General features: G+C 42.0%; 1 protein-coding gene across 1 annotated transcript in view; it reads right to left on the reverse strand.

Moving 5' to 3' along the window:
- The window catches only part of cops5 (COP9 signalosome subunit 5), a 58,259-nt gene that overhangs the window by 20,541 nt on the left and 12,825 nt on the right, over positions 1-24,893 (reverse strand). Inside the window, exons 2-5 of the mRNA XM_068031946.1 lie at positions 22,150-22,384; positions 9,398-9,526; positions 6,561-6,626; positions 340-425 (exon numbers count right to left, since the gene is read on the reverse strand). Coding sequence (XP_067888047.1) covers positions 340-425; positions 6,561-6,626; positions 9,398-9,526; positions 22,150-22,384 — 516 coding nt within the window. The remainder of the gene's footprint in view (positions 1-339; positions 426-6,560; positions 6,627-9,397; positions 9,527-22,149; positions 22,385-24,893) is intronic.

A 24,893-nucleotide genomic window follows, 5' to 3' on the forward strand; every position in this document is an offset into this window, starting at 1 on the left:
ACAGGGGACCTCAACAGCATATCCTCTGAAGAAGCGTAGAATCACTGACAGCAACCTCTGGATTTCCATATTTAAGTATGCATTTGCAACTCCAGAAGTTGCTATCAGTTTCAAAGGAGTAATGCGGCAAACGCTGACAGTGCATTACTCCTTTGAAACTGACAGCTCTACAATCATTACTCCCACAAAATCCGGGCCAATATATTCTATACAATGTTGGTCATGGTTAAGTCAGAGAATACTCTAAAGTGCAACATTTATCGGAAATGTACATCATACAAAGTTTATTATTAAAAAGCATATGCACATGAGACAAAAACTACCTGGGTGTTCACTTACTGTTTGCAGTGTACTCCAAAATCCTCTATTTTATTAAGTGGAATAGTCTGGTATTCTGAAGGTCCTTCATCAGGTGGTTTATAACCCTAGAAAATAAAACATGCAATAGAATGAGATATTTTAAAAGCAAGGTGGTCTTAAATTGATCAGAAAATAGGTAAAATTGATGAATGTTCTTCCCTCCTTTTATACCTAAAAGAAATAGAATTATAGTCATTTACTTCACAGAAGGTGACCATTTGGCCAATCGAGTCCACTCATAGAGCTATCCAGTCAGTCCCATTCCCCCGCTCTATCCCTGTAGCCCTGCAAGTTTATTTCCTTCAAGTCCAATTTTCTTCTGAAATCATTGTCTCTGTCTCCAACACTCTCATAAGCAGCGAGTTCCAGGTCATTACCACTCACTGCATAAAAATGTTCTTCCTCACATCACCTCTGCATCTCTTGCCCGAAACCTTCAATCTGTGTTCCCTAGTCCTCGTTAGCTAATGAGAGCAATTTTTCTCTGTCCACCTTATCCAAACCTGTCATAATCTTGAACACCTCTATCCAATCTTCCCACAATCTCCTTTGCTCCAAGGTGAACAACCCCAGCTTGTCCAAACTAACCTTGTAACTAAAATGCCCCATCCCTGGAATCATTCTGGTAAATCTCCTCTGCACTCTCTCAAGGACCCTCACATCCTTCCTAAAGTGTGGTCACCAGACCTGGATACAATACACTAGTTGTGGCCTAACCAGAGCTTTATAAAAAGGTTCAGCATAACTTCCCTGTTTCTGAACTCAATGCCTCTATTTATGAAGCCCAAGACCCCATATGCTTTGCTACCCTCTCTCTCAATATGTCATGCAGCTTCAAAGATACACATGCACCTCAGGTCCCCCTGTCCCTGCACACTCTTTAGAACTGAACACTAAATTTCCTGTTTCATTTAAATAAAACCGAGCAACTACAATTAAAATTAATACGCATTTCTACCAGTAAATCTTTCAAGAAGTTGCTTATGGAGAGCCCTCTGCCTCCCTGATTCTTAACTTTCATTCCATCTGTGATTTCTGCCTCCCATAACTGATTAGTGATGTGATTTCGCTATCTGCTCCCAATCCCTAACCATCTTTATGCCATTGGATTTGCTCTCCCATATCTACTCCGCTCTTTCGCACCCACACCTTTTTTCTCCAACAGCTTCTCTCCATTTTCCATTTCTTTGCAGCTCCCAATGTCTGTCTCGCACCCTGGATCTCTCCATTGGTACAATCTGTGTCTCTCGGCTACAGTAAAATTAACATGCAGCCAAAAAAAACAATCGTGGTTGGCCAGTTGAGAAGCGCAGGACAGCCAAAAAGAACGGTAGAACAGACATAGATGACACCAAAGCAGATCATCCATGACTTTGTTACCTCGAGATTTGATTATTCCAGTACTCTTCCGATCAGCCTCCCATTTTCCACCCCCATAAACTAAAGCTCACCCAAAACTCAGCTATCTATATTCTAACTCACATCAAGCCTCATTCACCCATTACTCGTGATCACTGACCTACATTGACTCCTGTTCTAGCAACACCTCAATTTTAAAATTCTCATCCTGGTTTTCAAATTCCTCCCCATTTCTGTAACCTTCTCCAATTCTACAACACTCAAATCTCTACGTTTCTTTAATTCTGGCCTCTTGCGTATCTCCGATTTTAACCACTCCACCATTGGTGGCCGTGCCTTCAGCTGCCTAGGTTCTAAGCTCTGGAACAAAGAACAGTACAGCACAGGAACAGGCCATTCAGCCCTCCAAGCCTGCGCCGATCTTGATGCCTGCCTAAACTAAAACCTTTTGCACTTCAGGGGACCGTATCCCTCTATTCCCATCCTATTCATGTATTTGTCAAGATGCCTCTTAAACGTCGCTATCGTACCTGCTTCCACCACCTCCCCCGGCAGCAAGTTCCAGGCACTTACCACCCTCTGTGTAAAGAACTTGCCTCGCACATCCCCTCTAAACTTTGCCCCTCTCACCTTAAACCTATGTCCCCTAGTAACTGACTCTTCCACCCTGGGAAAAAGCTTCTGACTATCCACTCTGTCCATGCCGCTCATAACTTTGTAAACCTCTATCATGTCACCCCTCCACCTCCGTCGTTCCAGTGAAAACAATCCGAGTTTATCCAACCTCTCCTCATAGCTAATGCCCTCCAGACCAGGCAACATCCTGGTAAATCTCTTCTGTACCCTCTCCAAAGCATCCACGTCTTTCCGGTAGTGTGGCGACCAGAATTGCACGCAATATTCTAAGTGTGGCCTAACTAAAGTTCTGTACAGCTGCAGCATGACTTGCCAATTTTTATACTCTATGCCCCAACCGATGAAGGCAAGCATGCCATTTGCCTTTTTGACTACCTTATTCACCTGCGTTGCCACTTTCAATGATCTGTGGACCTGTATGCCCAGATCTCTCTGCCTGTCAATACTCCTAAGGGTTCTGCCATTTACTGTATACTTCCCACCTGCATTAGACCTTCCAAAATGCATTACCTCACATTTGTCCGGATTAAACTCCATCTGCCATTTCTCTGCCCAAGTCTCCAACTGATCTATATCCTGCTGTATCCTCCGACAATCCTCATCACTATCCGCAACTCCACCAACCTTTGTGTCGTCCGCAAACGTACTAATCAGACCAGTTACATTTTCCTCCAAATCATTTATATATACTACAAACAGCAAAGGTCCCAGCAATGATCTCTGCAGAACACCACTAGTCACAGCCCTCCATTCAGAAAAGCACCCTTGCACTGCTACCCTCTGTCTTCTATGACCGAGCCAGTTCTGTATCCATCTTGCCAGCTCACCTCTGATCCTGTGTGACTTCACCTTTTGTACCAGTCTGCCATGAGGGACCTTGTCAAAGGCTTTACTGAAGTCCATACAGTCAAACAACATCCACTGCCCTTCTTTCATCAATCATCTTCGTCACTTCCTCAAAGAACTCAAATAGGTTAGTGAGACATGACCTCCCCTTCACAAAACCATGCTGCCTCTCGCTAATAAGTTCGTTTGTTCCCAAATGGGAGTAAATCCTGTCCTGAAGAATCCTCTCTAATAATTTCCCTACCACTGACATAAGGCTCACCGGCCTATAATTTCCAGGATTATCCTTGCTACCCTTCTTAAACAAAGGAACAACATTGGCTATTCTCCAGTCCTCTGGGACCTCACCTGTAGCCAATGAGGATACAAAGATTTCTGTCAAGGCCCCAGCAATTTCTTCCCTTGCCTCCCTCAGTATTCTGGGGTAGATCCCATCAGGCCCTGGGGACTTATCTACCTTAATGCTTTGCAAGACACCCAACACCTCCTCCTTTTTGATAATGAGATGACTGAGACTATCTACACTCCCTTCCCTAGACTCATCATCCACCAAGTACTTCCGTTTGGTGAATACTGATGCAAAGTACTCATTTAGTACCTCGCCCATTTCCTCTGGCTCCACACATAGATTCCCTTCTCTGTCCTTCAGTGGGCCAACCTTTTCCCTGGTTACCCTCTTGCTCCTTATATACGTATAAAACGCCTTGGGATTTTCCGTAATCCTGTTTGCCAATGACTTTTTATGACCCCTTTTAGCCCTCCTGACTCCTTGCTTAAGTTCCTTCCTACTGTCTTTATATTCCTCAAGGGATTCGTCTGTTCCCAGCCTTTACAAATGCTTCCTTTTTCTTTTTGACTAGGCTCACAATATCCCGCGTTATCCAAGGTTCCCGAAACTTGCCAAACTTATCCTTCTTCCTCACAGGAACATGCTGGTCCTGGATTCGAATCAACTGAAGTTTGAAAGACTACGTCAGATGTTGATTGACCCTCAAACAGCCGCCCCCAATCTAAATTCTTCAGTTCCTGCCTAATATTGTTATAATTAGCCTTCCCCCAATTTAGCACCTTCACCCGAGGACTACTCTTATCCTTATCCACAAGTACCTTAAAACTTACGGAATTATGGTCACTGTTCCCGAAATGCTCCCCTACTGAAACTTCGACCACCTGGCCGGGCTCATTCCCCAATACCAGGTCCAGTACGGCCCCATCCCTAGTTGGACTATCTACATATTGTTTCAAGAAGCCCTCCTAGATGCTCCTTACAAATTCTGCCCCATCCAAGCCCCTAGCACTAAGTGAGTCCCAGTCAATATAGGGGAAGTTAAAATCACCCACCACTACAACCCTGTTACCTTTACATCTTTCCAAAATCTGTCTACATATCTGCTCCTCTACCTCCCGCTGGCTGTTGGGAGGCCTGTAGAAAACCCCCAACATCGTGACTGCACCCTTCCTATTCCTGAGCTCTACCCATATTGCCTCGCTGCATGACCCCTCCGAGGTGTCCCTCCCTAAACATCTCTGCCTCTCTATATCCCCCTCTCCTCCAGCAAGATTCTCCTTAAAACTTAACTCTTTGACTAAGCTTTTAGTCATCTGCCCTAATATCTCCTAATGTGGCTCAGTGTCAACTTTTGTTTGATCATGCTCCTGAGAAGTGCCTTGGGACGTTTTACTACGATTTACTATGTTGTTGAGAGGCCAAGAGCAGTGGGTTGGCTGCCAGAAGTCACCAAGAGCAGCAGGACAGCTAGCAGAGATTACAAATATCAGTAGGGCAGCTGGGAAGAGCCAGCAAGAGTGTAGACGTGGCTGAGGCCAGTGCAGGGTTAAAATCCAAGTGGGCAGTCGAGGCACAGACAAAAAGGGCCCAGACAGCAAGGTATGAGGGACAGCAAAGACCAAAACAAGCAATTCAGAAGCACATAAGCAAAAATAAAGTTAAAGATACTTAAAGTGAATTGCAGAACCACAAGCTTCGGAAGTGTGGCTATATGGATCATTTATCTGCACAATGGTAGTGGCAAAAATTACAGTGCTAGAGAGGTGATCTTATTGCAACATAAAATTCTGAGGGGGCTTGACAGGGTAGATGCGGAGAGGATTCTTCCACTCATAGGGAATCCAGAATTATGGAGCAGAGTTTCAAAATAAGGGGTCTCCAATTTAAGTCAGAGATGAGGAGGAATTTCTTCTCTCAGAGGGTCATTAATCTTTGGAATTCTCTTCCCAGGTAGCAGTAGAGGCTGGGTCATTGAATATATTCAAGGTTGAGTTAGATAGATTTTTGATCTACAAGGAAGTCAAGGGTTCTGGGGACAGGCAGGAAAGTGGATGGAGTTAAGGCCACAATCAGATCAGTTTCAGTCATGATCTTATTGAATAGCGGAGCAGGCTCAAGGGGCTGAATGGCCTACTCCTGCACCTATTTATTATGATCTTATGATTAGTGGGAGGGCTACAGTTGCATTGTGCTAGTTGACACAGCAAAATTTAATGGGAAATGTTTGTGGATTGCAAGTGTGTGCGTGCTTCCAATACAGGATGTTTTTTTAAAAGCCACAAAGCTGAAGATTCTTACGATCCAGGTTCCATTTATGTTAATAAAAGCAAAATATTGCAGATGCTGGAAATCTAAAATAACAAGTAGTGCTGGAAATACTCAGAGAAACAGGTGCTGCCAGACCTGCTGAGTAATTCCAGCACTTTCCGTTTCTACATTTATGTTAGGTTCTCTCCCAATGTTTGAAGTGGTGGGTAGTGGAGCCATATGGATTAAGACAGGGGGCAGCAACCTTTGTCAAAAATGCAAATCTTAATAGCCACACTGCTGTTATTCAAATGCCAATAATAATGAAAAACAAGAAAGACACATTTCAACAACATTTTAAAGGTGTTTACAAAAAAGCTGTTAATTGAATGATACTTTCTCACAAGCACAATGTTTTAAAAAAAATGAAACAAGCCATTTAATTACCATCAAAATGGGTTCACTCGATCCAGGTTGGGAGCTGCAAAGGAGTCCTTAATGAGCCACATGCGGCTCCAGAGCCCAGGTTGCAGACCCCTGGATTAGGAAGATCTGGCATTTGATCTCTGGTCTGTGCAGAATTTCCTACTCTCAGGCAGAGTGACAGTAAGTGCACTAAAATTACTCTCATTTTCCAAAAGGAGGGAGGGGTCTCCTGGCCTATTCATCGGTATCAAATAGCGAATCGAAAACAGTGACTATTTTTAATGAATCATAGCCAGGTTGGACAGATTCATAAGGTATTGAGTGGAGCCTGTAACTGCCAATATCTTCTGGAGAAGAAGAAAGGAAGCCAAGAGAGAAAATTAGCATAATGAGTTACCTTAGGATATGTCCTGAAAGCCCCAAGGTTTACTTTCCCAGCAGATATAGTTCTTGTAGGGTCAATCTGAAAAAATAAGTTTGATCAACATAAATGTTTATAAATTCTTAACAGTATTAAAAAAACAGAAATTACCTTAAAAAAGACAACTGAAATGTGCACATGCACATAAATAGCTCATGTATGAACATATCTTTGGCACATTGCACACAGTAAAACTTGTAATTTACTCCATCAGAATACTTATTAAATGAAGTTACTTTTTGACAATTGAAATAGATGCAGTTATGAAAGACTATTTTGAACTCTTTTAAATTTAAAGTTCTGAGTTCACTGCCCTCTTAGCCTTCCTTAATCTCTCCCTCCTTGTAAACCCCCCATCCCATATTCATTGCCCCATCCTTGACCTGACCATCTCACATGGTTTTACTATTCCCATCATATCGATCACATTACTTCCTTGTACCACTCTGCACCACATCCCCCTTCCACACGCCAACCCTATCGCCTTCTGCAACCGCCCTGGAAAAAACTAACCCCCAATTCATCTACCACTGCACTTTCAAAATCCCAGCCATCTAGCCTTTGGCCCTCTGTTCCCCACAACATTACTGCAGCTTCTGATTTTGCTCAACCTCACCCTCACCTCCACCTTTGATGCCCTTGTCCCCAGTAAATCCAAAATTCTCTTTCACCCTGGCCGTTCCCTCTCATCTCCGCTCCCTTAAGTCCAAAGAATACAGACTTGAATGGATATGGAGGACAACTGGTTTAGCTATCCACTGCCAGATCTGGGTGGACCACATAAAGCACGATTGGGTCCTGTTTTCATCTTCTAAAACTGCTCATTATTTCAGGATCATCCTGGTATGTAAAGATAACCCATGGCTTCTTTCCTCTGCTGCAAATCGTCTCCTTAAGCCATCTCCCATGTCTCTTCCACCCTCACCTTAAATGATGTGTGAGGAGCTCCTGGACGCCTTTGACGCTAAGATCAAGACCATCCAATCAGCTGCCTCTACCGCTTCCCTCCTTTCCACTTGCCCACTGGGCAAAACTTCCTCTTAAGTTCCCTGCTGCCCTAGCCCTCAACTCGCATCTTTCTCTAGTTTCTCTTCGACCTCCCCTCATGCCCTCTCTGAGCTCAACTTGTCCACGAAACACAACACCTGCTCCCTACTAAACTGCTGACCACCCAACTTCCCTTCCTGGCCTCCATATTAATGGATATTGTTAACGGTTATCCCAACCCTTGATCCCACAGCCCTTGCAAACTACCACCCATCTCCAACCTATCATCCTTGAATGTGTTGTTGCCTCCCAAATCCATGCCCATCTTTCCCGGAAGTCCATGTTTGAACTCCTCCAAAATTAAATGGCTATCAAAGTCACAAATGACAGCCTGTGTGATTGTGACAAAGGTAAATTGTCCCTCCTCGTTCTTCTTGACCTGCCCACAGCCTTTAACCACACCATCCTTCTCCAATGCCCTCCACGATCATCCAGCTGGGTGGGACTGCTCTCAGCTAGTTTCATTCTTATCTATCTAATCATAGCCAGATCATTTGCAAAGGCTTCACTTCCCACTCCTGCACCATTACATTTGGTGTTCCTCCCGCAGCCCCCCCCAAAGAATTTATCCTTGGCCTCCTCCTATTTATTTATGTGCTGCCCCTTGATGGTATCATCCAAAATCACAGCTTTAGTTTTCACATGTATGCTTATGACACCTAGTTCTAACGTCACCACCACCTCTCTCGACACCTCTACTGTTGCTGAATTATCAAGACTGTTATGTGACATACAGTACTGGATGAACAGAAATCTCCTCCAATTCCTGTGTCATTGGGATTAGATCTGGGGAACAAATGTCCTGGACAGAAGGCCCTCACCTGAGTTAAAGTTGGAACCAACGTCTTCACTGCCAGGGTAAAGAGTGTTGTGGAGAAAGGTTTAACTTTGTCAGAATCAATATGGCAGGGGGAGGGTGGGGGGGGGGGGGTGGGGGGGGGAAAGAGTGACAAAGCAGAAAGGAAGTAAAAAATGGCCAAAGAAATATTAAAGAAAAACAGAAAAGAGAAGAAATTAAAATTAGTAAGATTACTAGCAGAGGGAGGTTTAAGTTCTATACATATTAATGCACAACGTATTTTATGAATAAAATTGGTTAGCCAAAGTTACAAATTGCTTTGGTGTAGTATAACATGGCATTAACTGAGACATGGTTTAGGTTATAGCAGGGATTGAGAACTGAACATCCCCGATTACAAAATACTCAGGAAGAATAGCGTAGGCGGAAATGAAACAAAGTAGATATGTTTATTTGAAAAATGAAAATGTAAAAAGGGTATAGGATTAGGACAGAGGATGGGACTAAGTAGATATCTCTGAGAGCAGACATAGGCCAAATAACCTCTTTCCACACTGTAAATTTTATGATTTTAAATAGTTAAAGACAAATCAAATTTTGGATGCTGCAAAGCTAAATAAGTTAAACTGAACATACAAATGTCTAATTACAGTTTTGTGAGTAATGAATGTGAACTGTTGATTGTCATTAAAGCTGATTCAATCTGAAGACAGACCGAGTGTGATGTCTAGTTCACTCTTCATTTTGAAATTGTACATTTTTAGTCCTTTTTCCAATTAAAAAATCCAGTGCGAACATTTATAATGGAAATTACAGCAACTTCGAAGGCATGTTTTACATTAACAGTTTCCATTATAAATAATCACATAGGAACTTATAATGGAAAAAGTTGACATGAATTGCATGCAGATGCAAGATTTTTAATTAATAGACATCAGGTCAGATACAAATATAACAGGGTACATACCACAACTGCTACAAATGGTTCTTGGAACTGTTGATTCAACATCTGAGTACTAACATCTATTCCTGAAAGCCAGCATCCATAACCTGGATGACTGTGATACCAGCCAATTGCATTTTCAAGACGGCCAACCTAAGGTAATTGGAAAATAAAGTTAAATACAGACAGATTATGAAAAGAGGAAAAACATTTAAATTGCATTCTTAAAGCACAAAACCCCTCAACACAGGTTTTGTTTAAACTGACTATGTCTCATGACAGTGTGAGCAAAACTGGTGTGAGGTCTTGTTAGAGAAGGTAACTATCAACAGCAAAAAACTGCAAATGCTGAAAATTCAAAACAAAAACAGAAAATGCTGTAAACAGCAACAGGTCAGTCAGCATCTGCAGTGAGAAAAGATGCATTAATATTTCAGGTGTAGACCTTTATCAGAACTGATGAACAGCATACACCTTAAATGTGAACTCATTAATTCTCTTCACAGATGCCGACTAACCTCTTAACAAAAATAAATTCAATTGCACTGTGTCTTCTAAAATGTATTTGTTCAATATGGTAAACACTAAATGCTGATGGCAGCAGGCTTGAAACAAGTATTGAGTCTAGTTGAGTGATGGAGCTCAACATGTACATCTGATGCCAAATTATTACTGGATTTATACTTGTTTCTCTACTTCAGTTCACTCAATACCACTAGTCAGGTTCAGCAATTTGAAAAACCATATCCCTAAAATGACTTAACAGTAAGCACTGATTAAAAAAAAAAAGGCAAGACAAACGAAATAATGTTATTAGTTATAATTCTTTGTAATTGATATTTAAAAGTTGGTCCCAATAAGACTTCATGAATTTAGAAAACATGGCTTAAAGCAGTCATTTTAGCTCATTGGCAGTTAGCAAAGCTAAATAGCACCATCTGCTGGCTTACTAAAAACACTTTTTGTTTCTGTTTTGAGACAAAATAAAAGAAATTGTCTCAAGTACAAATTGATCTAGCTATTAAAATCCAAGTCTGATCATGCCTAACTTACAGATGGATGTCTATTCTTACATCATATGTATGTCAAATATTTCTGCACTAGGGTATATCACCACTAGGTGAGATTATGGACTGTTGCATACACCTATCTCGTTTCTGATTCTATACCCAGGTAACCATTCTAGACAACAGTTCTGCCCAATTGGACCTCAATTAAGGGATTTCACAAGCATTCACATCTACTGAATAGTTCTTCACCTGCAAAAACAATTTATGCTGGGAAGAAAATAACCAGAGAAACCAGAGCCTTAACCAAGAGAAAGTGACAGACTAAATGGTCACTATAGAGACACCACATTTGATTACAAAGATCATGGCCCAGACTTTGCAGCCAGCAGCAAATGAACAGCACTGTTCATTACACTTCTTCAGACTTTCTATGGGCTCTCCGGTGATCAGAAATCCATTTCATCACGGCACCCTCTACAGGGGATTTGGGACCTGTGTCAACAGGGTAAGCAACTGTATTTCCTTAACTAATCAGATTGATAATTGTTAAATGAGACAGAGTCTGAACAAGGAAGTGTAAGTTAGAATATTTAATTTAATGCACAAAAATGAGAAAGAGAGGGAAAGAAAGATGGAATTAAGAGATGAGACAAAGAAAAAGTTTTTAAAATCTCCAACAATAATTAAAATCTGAAGACGAGACTCTACATTTGTAAAGTTAATTTTGAGTGCCAGAGAGGTTGCAAAACAATAACTATTTACACGGCACCTTTAATATAATAAAATGCTCCAAAGCATTTCAGAGGGATTATAAAACAAAATACAACATTAGGGCAGATGACCAAAAGCTTGGTTACCGAGTTAGGTTTTAAGGAGTGTCGCAAAAGAGGAAAGCGAGGTAGTGAAGCGGAGAGGTTTAGGGAGGGAATTCTAGAGGATAGTGCCTAGGTTGAAGGCACAGTCACCAATCATGGAGCCATTAAAATTGGGGATACTCAAGATGCCGGGAATTAAAGGAGTGTAGATAGCTTGGAGGGCTGTAGGAGGTTACAGAGAGAGGGAGAGGCGAAGGCATGGAGGGATTTGAAAATAAGGATGAGAATTTTAAAAATCGAGGTGCTGCTTAACTGGGAGCCAGTGTAGATCAGCGAGCACAGGGTGATGGGTGCACTGCATTTGGTGCGAGTTAAGACACAGGCAGCATAGTCTTAGAAGACCTCAAGTTTAGAGAATGTAGAATGTGGGATGCTGGCCAGAAGGCTTAAAAGAAGTAGCTGCAGAGAGTGAATGCACTGGTTATAATCTTCCAAAATTCCGTAGATTCTGGAAAGGTCCCAGCGGAATGGAAAGCTGCAAATGTAACACCTCTATACAAGGAGGGAAGCAGAAAGCAGGAAACTATAGGCCAGTTAGCCTAACATGCGTCTTTGGGAAAATCCTCGAATCCAGGAAGTAGTAGCAGGACATTTAGAAAATCATAATGAAATCAGGCAGAGTCAACATGGTTTTATGAAAGGGAAACTGTGTTAGTCAAAATGTTAGAATTCTTTGAGGATGTAACTAGCGGGGTGGATAAAGGGGAACCAGTAGATGTAGGGTATTTAGATTTCTAAAAGGCATTCGATAAGGTGCCATATAAAAGGTTACAACACAAGATAAGAGCTCATGGTGTTGCGGGTGATATATTAGCATGGATAGAGGATTGGCTAACAGAAAACACAGAGTCGTTATAAATGGGGCATTTTCAGGTTGGCAACTGTAACTAGTGGAATGCCACAGGGATCAGTGTTGGGGCCACAACTATTTACGATCTATACTAATGACTTCAATAAAGGGACAAAGTGTATTGCAGCCAAATTTACAGATGATACAAAGATAGGTAGGAAAGCAAGTTGTGAAGAGGACACAGAGATATAGATAGGTTAAGTGAGTGGAAAGAAATTTGGCAGATGGAGTATAATGTGGGAAAATGTGAGGTCGTCCACTTTGGTGGGAAAAATAGAAAAGCAGATTTACATGGAAAGAGACTGCAGAATGCTGCAGTACAGAGGGATCTGGGTGCCCTTGCACATGAATCACAAAAAGTTAGCATGCAGGTACAGCACGTAATTAGGAAGGCAAATGGAATGTTGGCATTCATTGCAAGGGGGATGGGGTATAAAAGTACGGAAGTCTTTCTACAACAGTACAGGTCATTGGTGAGACCACACCTAGAGTACGTGGTCTCCCTACTTGAGGAGAGATATACTAGCATTGGAAGCAATTCAGAGAAGGTTCACTAGGCTGATTCCTGGGATGAAGGGATTGATTTATGAGGAAAGGTTGAGCAGGTTGGGCCTAATTGGGGTTTAGAAAAATGAGAAGTGACCTTACTGAAACATATAACATTGAGTGGGCTTGGCAGGGTAGATGCTGAGAGGATGTTTCCCCTTGTGGGAAAATCTAGAACTAGGGGGCACAGTATTAAAATAAGACGGAGGAGGAGAAATTTCTTCTCTCAGGGTTGTTAATCTTTGGAATTCTCTTTCCCAGAGAGCAGTGGAGGTTGGGACATTGAGTACATTCAAGACCAAGTTCGACATATTTTTGATCTACAAGTGAGTCAAGGGTTATGGGGGCAGGCAGGAATGCGGAGTTGCGGCCACAATTAGATCAGCCACGATCTTATTGAATGGTGGAGCAGGATCTAGGGGCGGAATGGCCTCTTCCTTCTCCTATTTCTTATGATTTTATAATTGTGTTAGAATAGTCAAGTCAGGAGGTAACAAAGGCATTGATGAGGATTTCAACAGAAGAGCTGTGGCAAGGGCAGAGTCAGGTGATGTTGCACAAGTGGAAACAGGTGGTCCTAGTGACAGTGCAGACATGTAGTTGAAAACTCATCCCAGGGTTAAATATGACACCAAGGTTGTGAACAGTCTAATCCCCAGCCTCAGACAGTTGCAGGGGGAGGGATGAATTCAGTGGCTAGGGAGTGGAGTTTGTGGCAGGAACTGAAGACAATGGCTTCAGTCTTCCCAATATTTAATTGAAGGAAATCTCTGCTCATCCAGGACTGGTTGTTGGTCAAGCAGTCTAACAACTTAAAGATAGCGTAGGGGGTCAAGCGAGATGGTGTGATAAAACTGGGCGTCAACAGTATATATATGGAAACTGACATATTTTCGGATGATGTCATCGGGGGCAGCATACAGATGAGAAATAGGAGGGAGCCAAGGATAGATCTTTGGGGGACACTGGAAGGAATGGTGCGGGAATAGCAAGAGAAGCCAATGATGCTGATTCTCTGGCTACCATTAGACAGATAAGAATGGAAGTGCAATCCCACCAAGCTGGATGATGGTGGAAAGGAGTCAGAGAAGGATGGTGCGATCAACTGTGTCAAAGGCTGCAGACAGGTCGAGGAGGACAAGGAGGGATAGTTTGCCTTTGTCACAGTCATGTATCAAAGTGATAAATGACATCCTAAGAGGGGTGAAAACTTGATTGGAGGGATTGAAACATGAATTCCATGAAAAATGGTCACAAATTTGGGAGGTGACAATAAGTTCAAGGATGAGAGGAAAGGAGGTTGGAGATGCAGCAGTAGTTTGTAAGGATGGAGAGGTCAAGGTTGGTTGTTTTGAGAGTGATGATGACAGAAGGAGAGGAGGTCAGAACCTGAGGAGAGGGAACTGTTAATGTCAGCGAACATGAAAGACAGGAATGGACGTTAGGTGGTCAGTAGTTTAGTGGGAATAGGGTCGAGAGAGCAGGAGATGGGCTTTCATGGATAAGATGAGCTTGGAGAGCACAACAAAATTAAGAGGGTGATTGATAGGATAGATAGGAAGAAACTTTTTCCCTTAGCGGAGGGATTAGTAACCAGGGGGCATAGATTTAAGGTGAGGAGGAGGTTTAGAGGGGAGTTGAGGAAAAATTTATTTCACCCAGAGGGTGGTTGGAATCTGGAACACACTGCCTGAAGGGGTGGTAGTGGCAGGAACCCTCACAACATTTAAGTAGTATTTAGATGAGCACTTGAAACGCTATAGCATACAAGGCTATGGGCCAAGTGCAGGAAAATGGGATTAGATTGGTTGGATGCTTGTTGGTTGGCACAAACGCGTTGGGCCGAAGGGCCTGTTTCTATGCTGTATAAATATGGCTCTATGAGGGGAGATAGGAGAGAAACTAGAGAAAGACAAGTTCAGGGCTAGGGCAGGGGGGAGCCTGAGAAAAAGTTCAGCAGTAATTAAGACTTATCATGCCATTAAAAATTCACTTACGCTTGAATGAGTAAGCCATAACTTTTTCTGGCACGTTTAGTCAGTACCAAAACTTCATGTGTTCCACGTATTTGAAAGCCAGGCCTCTAGCAAGATACCAATTATATCAAAGCTTCTGAAGGAGCAGGATATCTTGGACAGCAACTTCCCGATTTATGCATTTAACTATGCACGTACAGTCACTGGAAGTTGCTGTCCAATTTACTCCTTAATAACGGTGACAGCTGCTGGTCTTGCTTATTTTTAAACCACAATATCTGCAGTTACCAATAAATTGCCTGTTTTCTTTTCTTACCAACGCTTTTCTATTGGGTAACAATGTACTCAATTGATTTTACTTTTGCATCTACTGACTGTGGATATATTTCTGCAGCCATCATATAAAATTACTTTCCATTTGGTTGAAACAAGAACAAAGAAGCAAGAAAGTTATTGGAATGGGTGACTTTAGTCAACCATAGTAGTTGGCGGTCCCTCATTTCAAGGACGACATCTACTCAGGGTTGTGAGTTTCTGCCATGGGTCTTCATGTGACTGAACAGGCCGATTTTTGACCCCCAGATCTTTGGGCACATGGGCCAGGAATTCCCAAGAAGTAGTGGGATCTGGAGTGCAGGATTTGCTTCCTTTACTTTCCTTCTCTGCCATCGCTTCGCCTCATCATTAAGGCATTGGGACTCAAAGTGTGATGCAGCTTGATGGACAAGTTGCTGCCATTCTGAACGCTTGGTAGCAAGCTCCTCCCAGTCATTAAGGTCAATGCAGCCACCCTTCAAGGAGAGCTTCAGAATGCCTTTGAAGTGTTTTCGTTGTCAGCCCCAGAACACTGACGATGAGAGTTGTGAGAAAAGGACCTGGAAGCGGAAGACCATTTTCAGCCATGCGGACACAGTGGCCAGTCCACTGGAGGCAATTTTGCAGGTGTTTTGGCTGAATGCTTGTGGATCTGGCTTCAAGAAGGCAGCTCGCTTTTGATTGATGGTCCTCCCATTAAATCCGGAGGATGCAGCGGAGGCATTGCTGATGGAATTTCTCAAGCACTCATGTGTCACTAACACACAGCCCAGGTCTAGCTGCAGTACAGGAGCATAGTGACGACAATTACTCTGTACAGTAAAACTTCTGTTGATTTGCAGGAGGTCTTTGATGTCAAACACTCGCTGCTATAGTTTGTAGAAGGCTGAAATGGCACAACTGTCCCAGTATTGGATCTCCTTGTCAATGGTGGCCTTTTGAGAAGTAACAGCCAATGTATGAAAAGTGCTCAACATATTCCACAGTCTCTCCTTCAACATATACGGGAGGTGGAATATTTGGCTGACTAGATGCGGGTTTTGTTTTGGCATCATTAAGGAGATAACTCAGGAGAAAGTAGGGCCCATAAAAGACCAAAAAGGTAACCTATGTGTAGCAGCAGAAGATATTGGTATGGTTCTTAATGAATACTTTGCATCTGTCTTCACAAAAGAGGGCGACGATGCAGATATTGTAGTTAAGGAGGAGGTGTGTGAAGTATTGGATGTGATAAACATAGGGAGAGAGGAAGTATTCATGGGATTAGCATTCTTGAAAGTTGATAAATCACCAGGGCCGAATGAAATGTACCTGGTTGTTAAAAGAAGCAAGACAGTGTAATGACCAGGTGAGAAAGAGGTATAGGGTTCCTTTTCAGCTTTCACCTGGTCTTACTGTAACAGAGTTTAATTTTAAACACCGTTTTTAGATCTCCCTTGGTGAATCCTTGTTCACTGCTTTCCAATTATAAGGCAAAGAAACCAGCACAAACAGGCTCTCTCAGGTTTAAAGAAAAGTTGAAATTTATTAAAAACTTAAACTCTAATTTGGTTAACGCCTATGGATTCTTAACGCGCCCATGCTAACATGCATACGCAATTCATACATGCAAATAGAGACAAAGAGAAGAAAAATAACGTGGAAAAGTTTAAGACAATCTCTGAAGAGGTTTTTGTTACTGTGCTTCGAGCTCGCTGTAGAGTCCTTGATTGTAGGTAGATCTTGCTTTTCATTGGGGCCCAGTATTCTTCTTAAACCTTGTTCGCTGTAGGAGACTTTTCTCTCTTGGGGATCATGTGTCTTCAGTGGGTTTTGGAATTCCATAAGAAAGAGATTGGAACAGACAGACAGACGGGAGGTCTTCTTCAGTCTAGGAGCATTCTGCTTTCTGCAGGCTCTCAGTTCAAACTGTACAATTCAGAAAAAAAACCCAGACTGCCAAGCAGATCACTCATGTGACTAACTGGTTTGGCCATGTCGGTTTGTGGATTGTATTGGAGCAGGGGATAACTCCTTCGTTCCAAATACTATCTGTTAATATGCAAAAAATGTCTTTCCAGCCAGGGGCCTGGCAACCCTTTGTCACAGGCCTTCTCTTCTTTCCAGCAACAATTTAATGTCCATGTGGCGAAATTAATGCGCCTCATTCTTGGCAGGTGGGGGCCTGCATGACAAGAGGAAATAGCAGAAGGTCTGACCATCATTTTCCAGCCCTCACTGGATACAGGTGTGGTGCCAGAGGACTGGAGAACTGCTAACGTTGCACCTGTTTAAAAAGCGAGCGAGGGGTAGACCGAATAATTACAGGCCAGTCAGTCTAACCTCAATAGTGGGCAAATTATTGGAATCTATTCTGAGACAAGATAAACTGTCACTTAGAAAGGCACGGATTAATCATGGATAGTCAGCATGGATTTGTTAAGGGAAGATTTTGTTTGACCAACTTGATCAAATCTTTTCAAGAACAAGGAAGATAGATGAGGGTAGTGCAGTTGATGCATTCTATATGGATTTTAGCAAGGCTTTTGACAAGGTCCTACATTGCAGAGTGGTTAAAAAATAAATTCCCATGGGATCCAGGGAAATGCAGCAAGGTGGATACAAAATTGGCTTAGTGACTGGAAAGAAAGGGTAATTGTTGACGGGTGTTTTTGCGACTGGGGGGCTGTTTCCAGTGGCATACCGCAGGGCTCAGTACTGGTCCCCTGCTTTTTGTGGCATACATTAAAAATTTGGACGTAAATGTAGGGAGCATGATCAAGAAGTTTGCGGACAACACAAAGATTGGCCATGTGGCAGAGAGCTGCAGGCTGCAGGAAGATACTGATGGTCTGGTCAGATGGGCAGAAAAGCAGCAAATGGAAATTAACCCGGACAAGTGTGAGGTGATGCAGTTGGGGAGGTCAAACAAGGCAAAGGAATACACGATTAATGGGAAAATACTGAGAAGTGTAGAGGAAGTAAGGGACCTTGGAGTGAATATCCACAGATCCCTGAAGGTAGCAGGACAGATCGATAAGGTGGTTAAAAGGGCAAATGGAATCCTTTCCTTTATTAGCTGAGGTATAGAATATAAGAGCAGGGAGGTTATGCTGGAACTATATAACTCATTAGGTGGTGACAACTTGAGTATTGTGTGCAGTTCTGGTCACCTTATTACAGAAAAAGAGCACCAGTCTGCTTAATCTTTCCTAATAATTCTAGCCTCTCAGTTCGGGCATCACCCTTGTAAAAAAAATTTTTTTGCACTTTCTCTGGCCTCTCCGTATCCTTTTTACAATTTGGTAACCAGAGCTGTACAGAGTGCTCCAAGTGTGATCTAACCAACGTTCTGTACAAGTTTACCATAACATCTCTGCTTTTCAATTTTATCACTCTAGAAATGAATCCCCATGCTTGATTTTTTTTTTTTAAAGGCCTCATTAACCTTTTGGGAAGTGTACCCAAGTACCTCTTGATTCCTTTGCTCCTCTACCCCATTTTAGACAATTATCCAAGCAGAATGTTCCCGCCTTATATTTTGTACAAAAATGTACCACCTCACACTCATCAATATTGAAATTAATTTGCCAATGTTCATTCTGCGAGTTTATTAATGTCATCTTGTATTTTGTCACAAACTTCCTTTTTTATTTATAAATACAAGTACACCTCACAATTTGGTGTCATCCCAAATTTGGGAATTGCACGTTCAATTCCCAAGTCCAAATCATTTACATAAATTGTCAATAGTGGTCAGAGTACCGATTCCTGTGGAACACCACTTTCCACCTTTTGTGAGTCTGTAGCTGCCCTTAACCACTACTGTTTTCTGCACTGTAGACAGCTTACTATCCATTCTGCTACCTAGCCCCTGACTCCACATGCTCTGACCTTCGTCATGAATTTGCTATGTGAGACCTCTTCAAAGGCTTCTTGAAGAATATTTAGTGTGTAGGAAAGAGATTTGTGCAGAATTGCTTCCTCGAGGTCAATGGCTGGCTTAGCTATCCATTACCAGTTATGACTGGACTGCCATCAATTTCCACCAAGCCTCATTCTCCTTTGCCAAAATTGCCCACTGACATAGAAAAGCAAATTTACAAATCCAGCTTCTTCTCTGTTCTAACAAATCGCCACTATAAACCCATCTCCCTGTCCCTTTCCACCCACCCTTCTAACAAATGCAAGGAGCTCACTGAATTCTATGTCACCTAGATAGAAATCATTCATTCATCTGCTGCTGATGGCTCCTCACTCCTTTCCTTGTTTAAGCCAACTCTGTCCCAAGGATCCTTCTACCTAGCCCTGAACCCCAACTCACTCTAGTTTCTCTTCCACCTCCGTACCCTCTCTGAGGTTAGATGAGGCGCCTCTCCAGCTTAATCAACCCCACTGCCACTAAATTGATAATTGCCCGGCTACCTCCCCTGGTCCGCATATCAGCCTACATTGTAAATTACTCCCTCTCATAATGCACAGCTACTCCATCCTTTGAAAATTAGCATCATCCCCACTCCTTGACCTCTTTGTTCTTGCAAACTACCATCTGGTTTTCCAACCTCCCTTTGCTCTCCAAAGTTATGTTGTGTTTGAATCCCTCCAATCAGATTTCTCCTCCTCCCACAGCATCAAAATGGTCGTAACCAAAGTCATGAATGGCAACCTCTAACTGCAAACCATGGTGCAATATCCCTGCTCACGCGCTCTGCAACCCTAGTGTGGTCGGCCACATCATCTCCTTCAAAGTCTTTCTCAGTTTTCCAGCCTGATATGACTACCCAATACTTGGTTCCATTCTTACCTATTCAATGATAACTGTAAGAATACACAGACTCCTGAACCTTTATATTTTTGTGTATATTAGAATGCTTTATAAGGCCAGTCATTTTCCTAAGTAAAATAGAAACTGCTGAGCATGATAAGCTGTACAACCAACTTTAATAAGCAAAAAGCTAAGAGCTTGATCAAATTTACCAGCATCATTTGAGAAGCTGGCTGGGAAAACTTCTTTAAAACTGCTGAACTAACACATTTACTTTGCTTTTGCAACAGTTGACAAAGATCAGACAATGCAATCAGTCTGAGGGGGATACAGGCAACATCTGTCTGTGGGAAGACAGAGACAGACCTTGGAAATTCAGCAAGACAGGAGATAAGTTCTCGTTGTGTGAGCGATCTTCAAAGTTTAAGACAGCTAATAGTCATGTTCGAAAAGTGGCCAGCCTGCATTGGAGGAAAACCTCCTGTACCAAATTCTATGTACCAGCAAACTTTGTAAGGCTAAAAGACATTTTTTCAAAATAATCTGAAATGCGGCAAGGTACTTTTTCACAGATTAAGCAAGAACCATTGGACGGTGATGGAAAGCAAACTGCCCTAAAAACAGGCAACCACACTTCAAAGCGGTGTTAAATCTTTTAGTTAAAATATGCCTAATTAAGGACTGCTTGCTGGAATGTGAAAGTTACAGGATGAGATTGGGGAGGGGAGACCGAATTGATAAGGCCCCAGAAGTTCATGGAAAATGGACAAAGTCAACACGGGCTTTCACTCCATGGTTTAAACAAAGAACTCACGCACCATTGGATATTTTGGACAATGAGGCCCCGTCAATAAAACAACCGAAGTCCACCCCTGAAAAGGGATATAAAAATGTTGAAAAAAAGAGCACTTCTTACTGCGGTCAGGATAGAGCGATTTGGCTAATCACTTAGAACTGAAAGTTCAACTATCAATTCGTTTGGCTCGGGCAGATTGTACATATAACTTTTTGAGAGACACTGGCGTACAACTTTTGTAAGATTCTTTGAGAGACTATTCACATAATCCCCATGGATTTGAATCTGCTTTAATAAACTTACCACGAAGCAGAAATCGTGTCTGAGTGATTTGTCAATATTTCAGAATTCTAGGGTTCGAACTTAAATAACAGTTCTCAGGAGTGAGGTCTTATATAACCAGATTCTCTCTACTAATGGCCTCTTTTCCCACCTCCACATCAGCATGGGGGCTCCCCCAAGGATCTATTCCTTGGCCCCACTCCTTCTGCTACATTCTTTTTGTTGGCGACATCATCTAGAGACATGGAATCAGCTTCCACATGTACACTGATAACACCAGAGTCCAGCTCGCAACCACTTTTCTCATCTCCTCTGCTGCCTCTATATTTCAGACTACTTAACTTGCATCCAATTTTGGATGAATTGGAATTTCCTCCAACTAAATATAGGAAGATTGAAACCATTGTCTTCAGCCTCTCCAAAAACTCTATATCCTCACCACTGAATCCACCTCACCTGGCCAGGCTGAATCAAAGGTTGCATGTGACCACAAGCTAAGCTTCAATCCAACCCACATTCATTATGAAGACCGTACATCTCCAGCCCTACCTCACAACATGTCATTGTAACCATCATTCTCACACACAGCTAAAGCCTTGTTTAAAAAAAACACGCACAAGTGTTACCTCAATTAAGCTTTAGAAATTTGTCTTATAGTCTTTCCAAAATTATTTGGAGGAAAGCTGCAGGGCAGAATGCGAAGCTGAAGAAAAGTATTTCTTCCATGCAGCTGACTGGTACTGATGAATCCTGGGAAATAATGCACTCTGCATATGTTCAGATTATACAATCCAAGTTGAACCCACAATATCACAGCTCTTGGCAAAAATATGAAATCCATGTACAGACCTTTAAGATGGAGATCTTCAAATAAACAGTTCAATACAGTGATTGAAGATATTTCAATGGATAAATGTAATCATGCTGTATTTTTTTCTTTTGTTTAAAGCCTTACTTTGACAATAGAAATTTCAGTTACTGAGGAGAAAAAAAGTATTTTTTTAAAAACCATTGTGAGTGATTTGTGAGAGTCAAGTGACCAGATTGAATGTGGGGTGGACTTACATAGACAAATCCCATTATTAATGCAAAGAAAATGTGGCAGAGGAATTTAGAATGGGAAAAAGTTGGCAAATATCATGCCAACAACATAATAATAGGAGACCGTGCAGACAGATGCAAGATTTATACTAAGCTATAGATAGATATGAGTTACAAAAAGTAGTTTACGAAGACCTGGAAATAATTTGTATACGTTAGCAATGTACTATTCAAAGCTTTAAACTGGATTTACAAATCAGAAATTTGCCACTTGAATATCAGTACTTTAAAATAAATAATTTCAGAAGATGGAAGAATCTGTAAAGTTATTTCAACCATACCTGTTTAGCATTCTCAATATAAGCAGCCATGTATTCATAAGCAGCAGCCTGAGCATTGACTCTTGTTTCTGTCCCTTCCACTGGGAGAGCAAAACTGTCCATTATGATCATTGTTTCTCCATCCACTTTACCTAGCATTAAGCCCATCACTTCCAGATTTCCACCTGACCTGGCATGCATCACCATCTTCAAAAGTGCAAGAGCTGAGATTTTACAATACTTGAAGTAATGATGACTGGAAGAAATAAAGTTACCATAATTAGAAAAAGGCAGTGCTCATTTTGTTGACAATCAAAAAACAAATTTCCTGCATTGCTCACTAAAATCTTACAAAATAGTGCTCAGTACTAGTTACAAAAATGCATATGTCAATGAATGGAAAATAAAACAAAGTCTTGAATAGACAAATATACACAGACACACAGAGAGCGAGCGATCAAGATCACTCTCTGTCAGATGGACACCTGTCTGGAATAGTAGATGAAGCGTGTGGGCAGACATTGACTACTTGTGCAAGCAAAAACAATGTCAGGTATCTCACTAGTATTCTATATTATTCAATATATAAAAGTCAATGCCAAAATGAAAGCTAAACACCAGAGCAGAAATAATGAGTGACTGCATTTTTGTCATGTAGGTAAACATGGCCATTAATTTACATATGACAAGGTTCCACAAACAGCAAATTACAGGGAGATGGTCAGTTTTTGGTGGTTCTGGTTAAGGGAAGAATTTTAATTACAATTGAGAGAGCTCACTGCTCTTCTTTCTTAATGCTGTGAGATCATTTACACCCACCCTAGCAGACAGATAGGCCATCAGTTAACATCTCATCTGAAAGAGACTAACTCTAAAAATGCAGCACTCTCTCAGCACTGCACTAGCTGAGATTCTGCGCTCGTCCACACGGGGGCGTGAGCCTACAAAAGTGTTGTTCAATATGCCAGCCGTTACCAGCTAATTAGGAATACAGATGCACCAGCCGTGGCTCAGTGGTAACACTCTTGCCAGAGTCAAAAAATTGTGTTCAAGTCCCACAACAGATACTGAGCACATAATCCAGACTGACACTTCAGTGCGATACAAAGAGAGTGCCACTGTTGGAGATGAGGCTTTAAACTGCGGCCTGTTTGCCCTCTCAGGTGGGCATAAATGATCCCATGGTACTACTGAAGAACAGAAAAGTAATCCTAATAATATTTATCCCTCAACCAACATCACAAAAACAGATTACCTGGTCACTTATCTCATTGCTGTTTGTGTGACCTTGCACGAAGTGGCAGCAGAGTTTGTTGCATTATAATGATAACACTTCAAAAAGTACTTCATTGGCTGTAGAGTATTTTGGGAAATCCTGTTATGAAAGTCATCATATGAATGCAAGTTTTTTCATTCTAATTGCACTTCTGATTTGCAAATAAAACAAATGAGTAACTGACACTAATCAGACACATTGGGGTGGATTTTGGATCATGGTGGAGGGGCCCGGGAAATTCTTCCGGAAGAGGTCCGCCACGAGCCCCAACACCAAAAAGCCCCTGCCGCATTTTACCAGTGGCGGTGAGGCCTTGGTGCAGCACGCCCGCCACCAAGTGCGGGGCCTTCATTTAAATATTAAAATGAAGTAAAATAAATGCAAATTAACTTACCTTGTCCTGGTGGCCTGTTCTGAGGCATGACACTGGTGGGGTGGTGGAGGGAATGAAATTATCAGGTCGGGGGTGGGAGAAAGAGGAGGAGTGGGGAAAATGCTTTTTATTGGCTGTGGGGATAGTGGGAAGGGGTTGAAGGGCAAATATTATGAGGTTGGGGCGAGCGGGGTTTTTGGGGGGGGGGGGGGGAAAGAGGGGAGTTCGCGTTGGCAATCATGTTTATTTAGGGTCAGTAGCCCTAAAACAGACAAGGGGGTGGTGGGGGCGGTTGAAAGGGCCTCCAGCTTTTATTAAAATTTTTAGTTCACATTTATAAAAATGTCATTTTAAAAATTAAAATTTCCTCTAAGGGCTTGAAACCTTTTAAAAAACGGCGCTGTAGCTGGGGGCACTGTGGCTGCCCCCTTTACGCCATTGGGGGTGGCCACTCTGCCCCCTTCATTTAAATGAGCCTCCACGCAAAATATCGCTGGGTCTCAGCGACGGCATATCCGCGCCAGAAGACCAGCGATATCGGATCATGCAGCCGCGAAAGGCAGAGCGCTCATAAATTTCTACTCATTATCTCAATCTTCAAATTCATGTATGTATAACTGCTGTACATTTGTTAGTATACTGGCAAGCTGAAAAGTAGCATGTGCAAGTCTTGTATGATTGAAGGATTTATTTTCTTGGTTGCTGAATGATGGTTGATATTTGTTATGTAAACATACATGTTAAGTACATTTACCTGTGTTGTGAGTATATGAAAGTTTTTTTAAAATTAAAATTAGTCCACGTAGTTAAACAGTGTAATTTTTTGGCTGGGAAACGATATGCAACAGGAGATACAGCAGTAAAATGGAAAGTTCCGAAAAGAAACAAGTGCAGCAATATCAAATGTGCACTATGGACACAAATAAGAGGAATGACAAAATGCAAGAAATCTTTTTACAAATATCACTTTTCAATTTTTTGTAGGAAATAAACACCATGTCTTACAGGAGGTGGTCATTCGGCCCACTGTGTTGTGCCAGCTCTCTGCAACAGCAGCTTAGCCAGTCCCTCTGCCCTGCCCTTTCCCCATAGCCCTGTAAATTCTCTCAGGTGCTT

The sequence above is a fragment of the Heterodontus francisci genome, chromosome 5 (genome assembly GCF_036365525.1).
Source record: "Heterodontus francisci isolate sHetFra1 chromosome 5, sHetFra1.hap1, whole genome shotgun sequence".
Classification (NCBI taxonomy): domain Eukaryota; kingdom Metazoa; phylum Chordata; class Chondrichthyes; order Heterodontiformes; family Heterodontidae; genus Heterodontus; species Heterodontus francisci.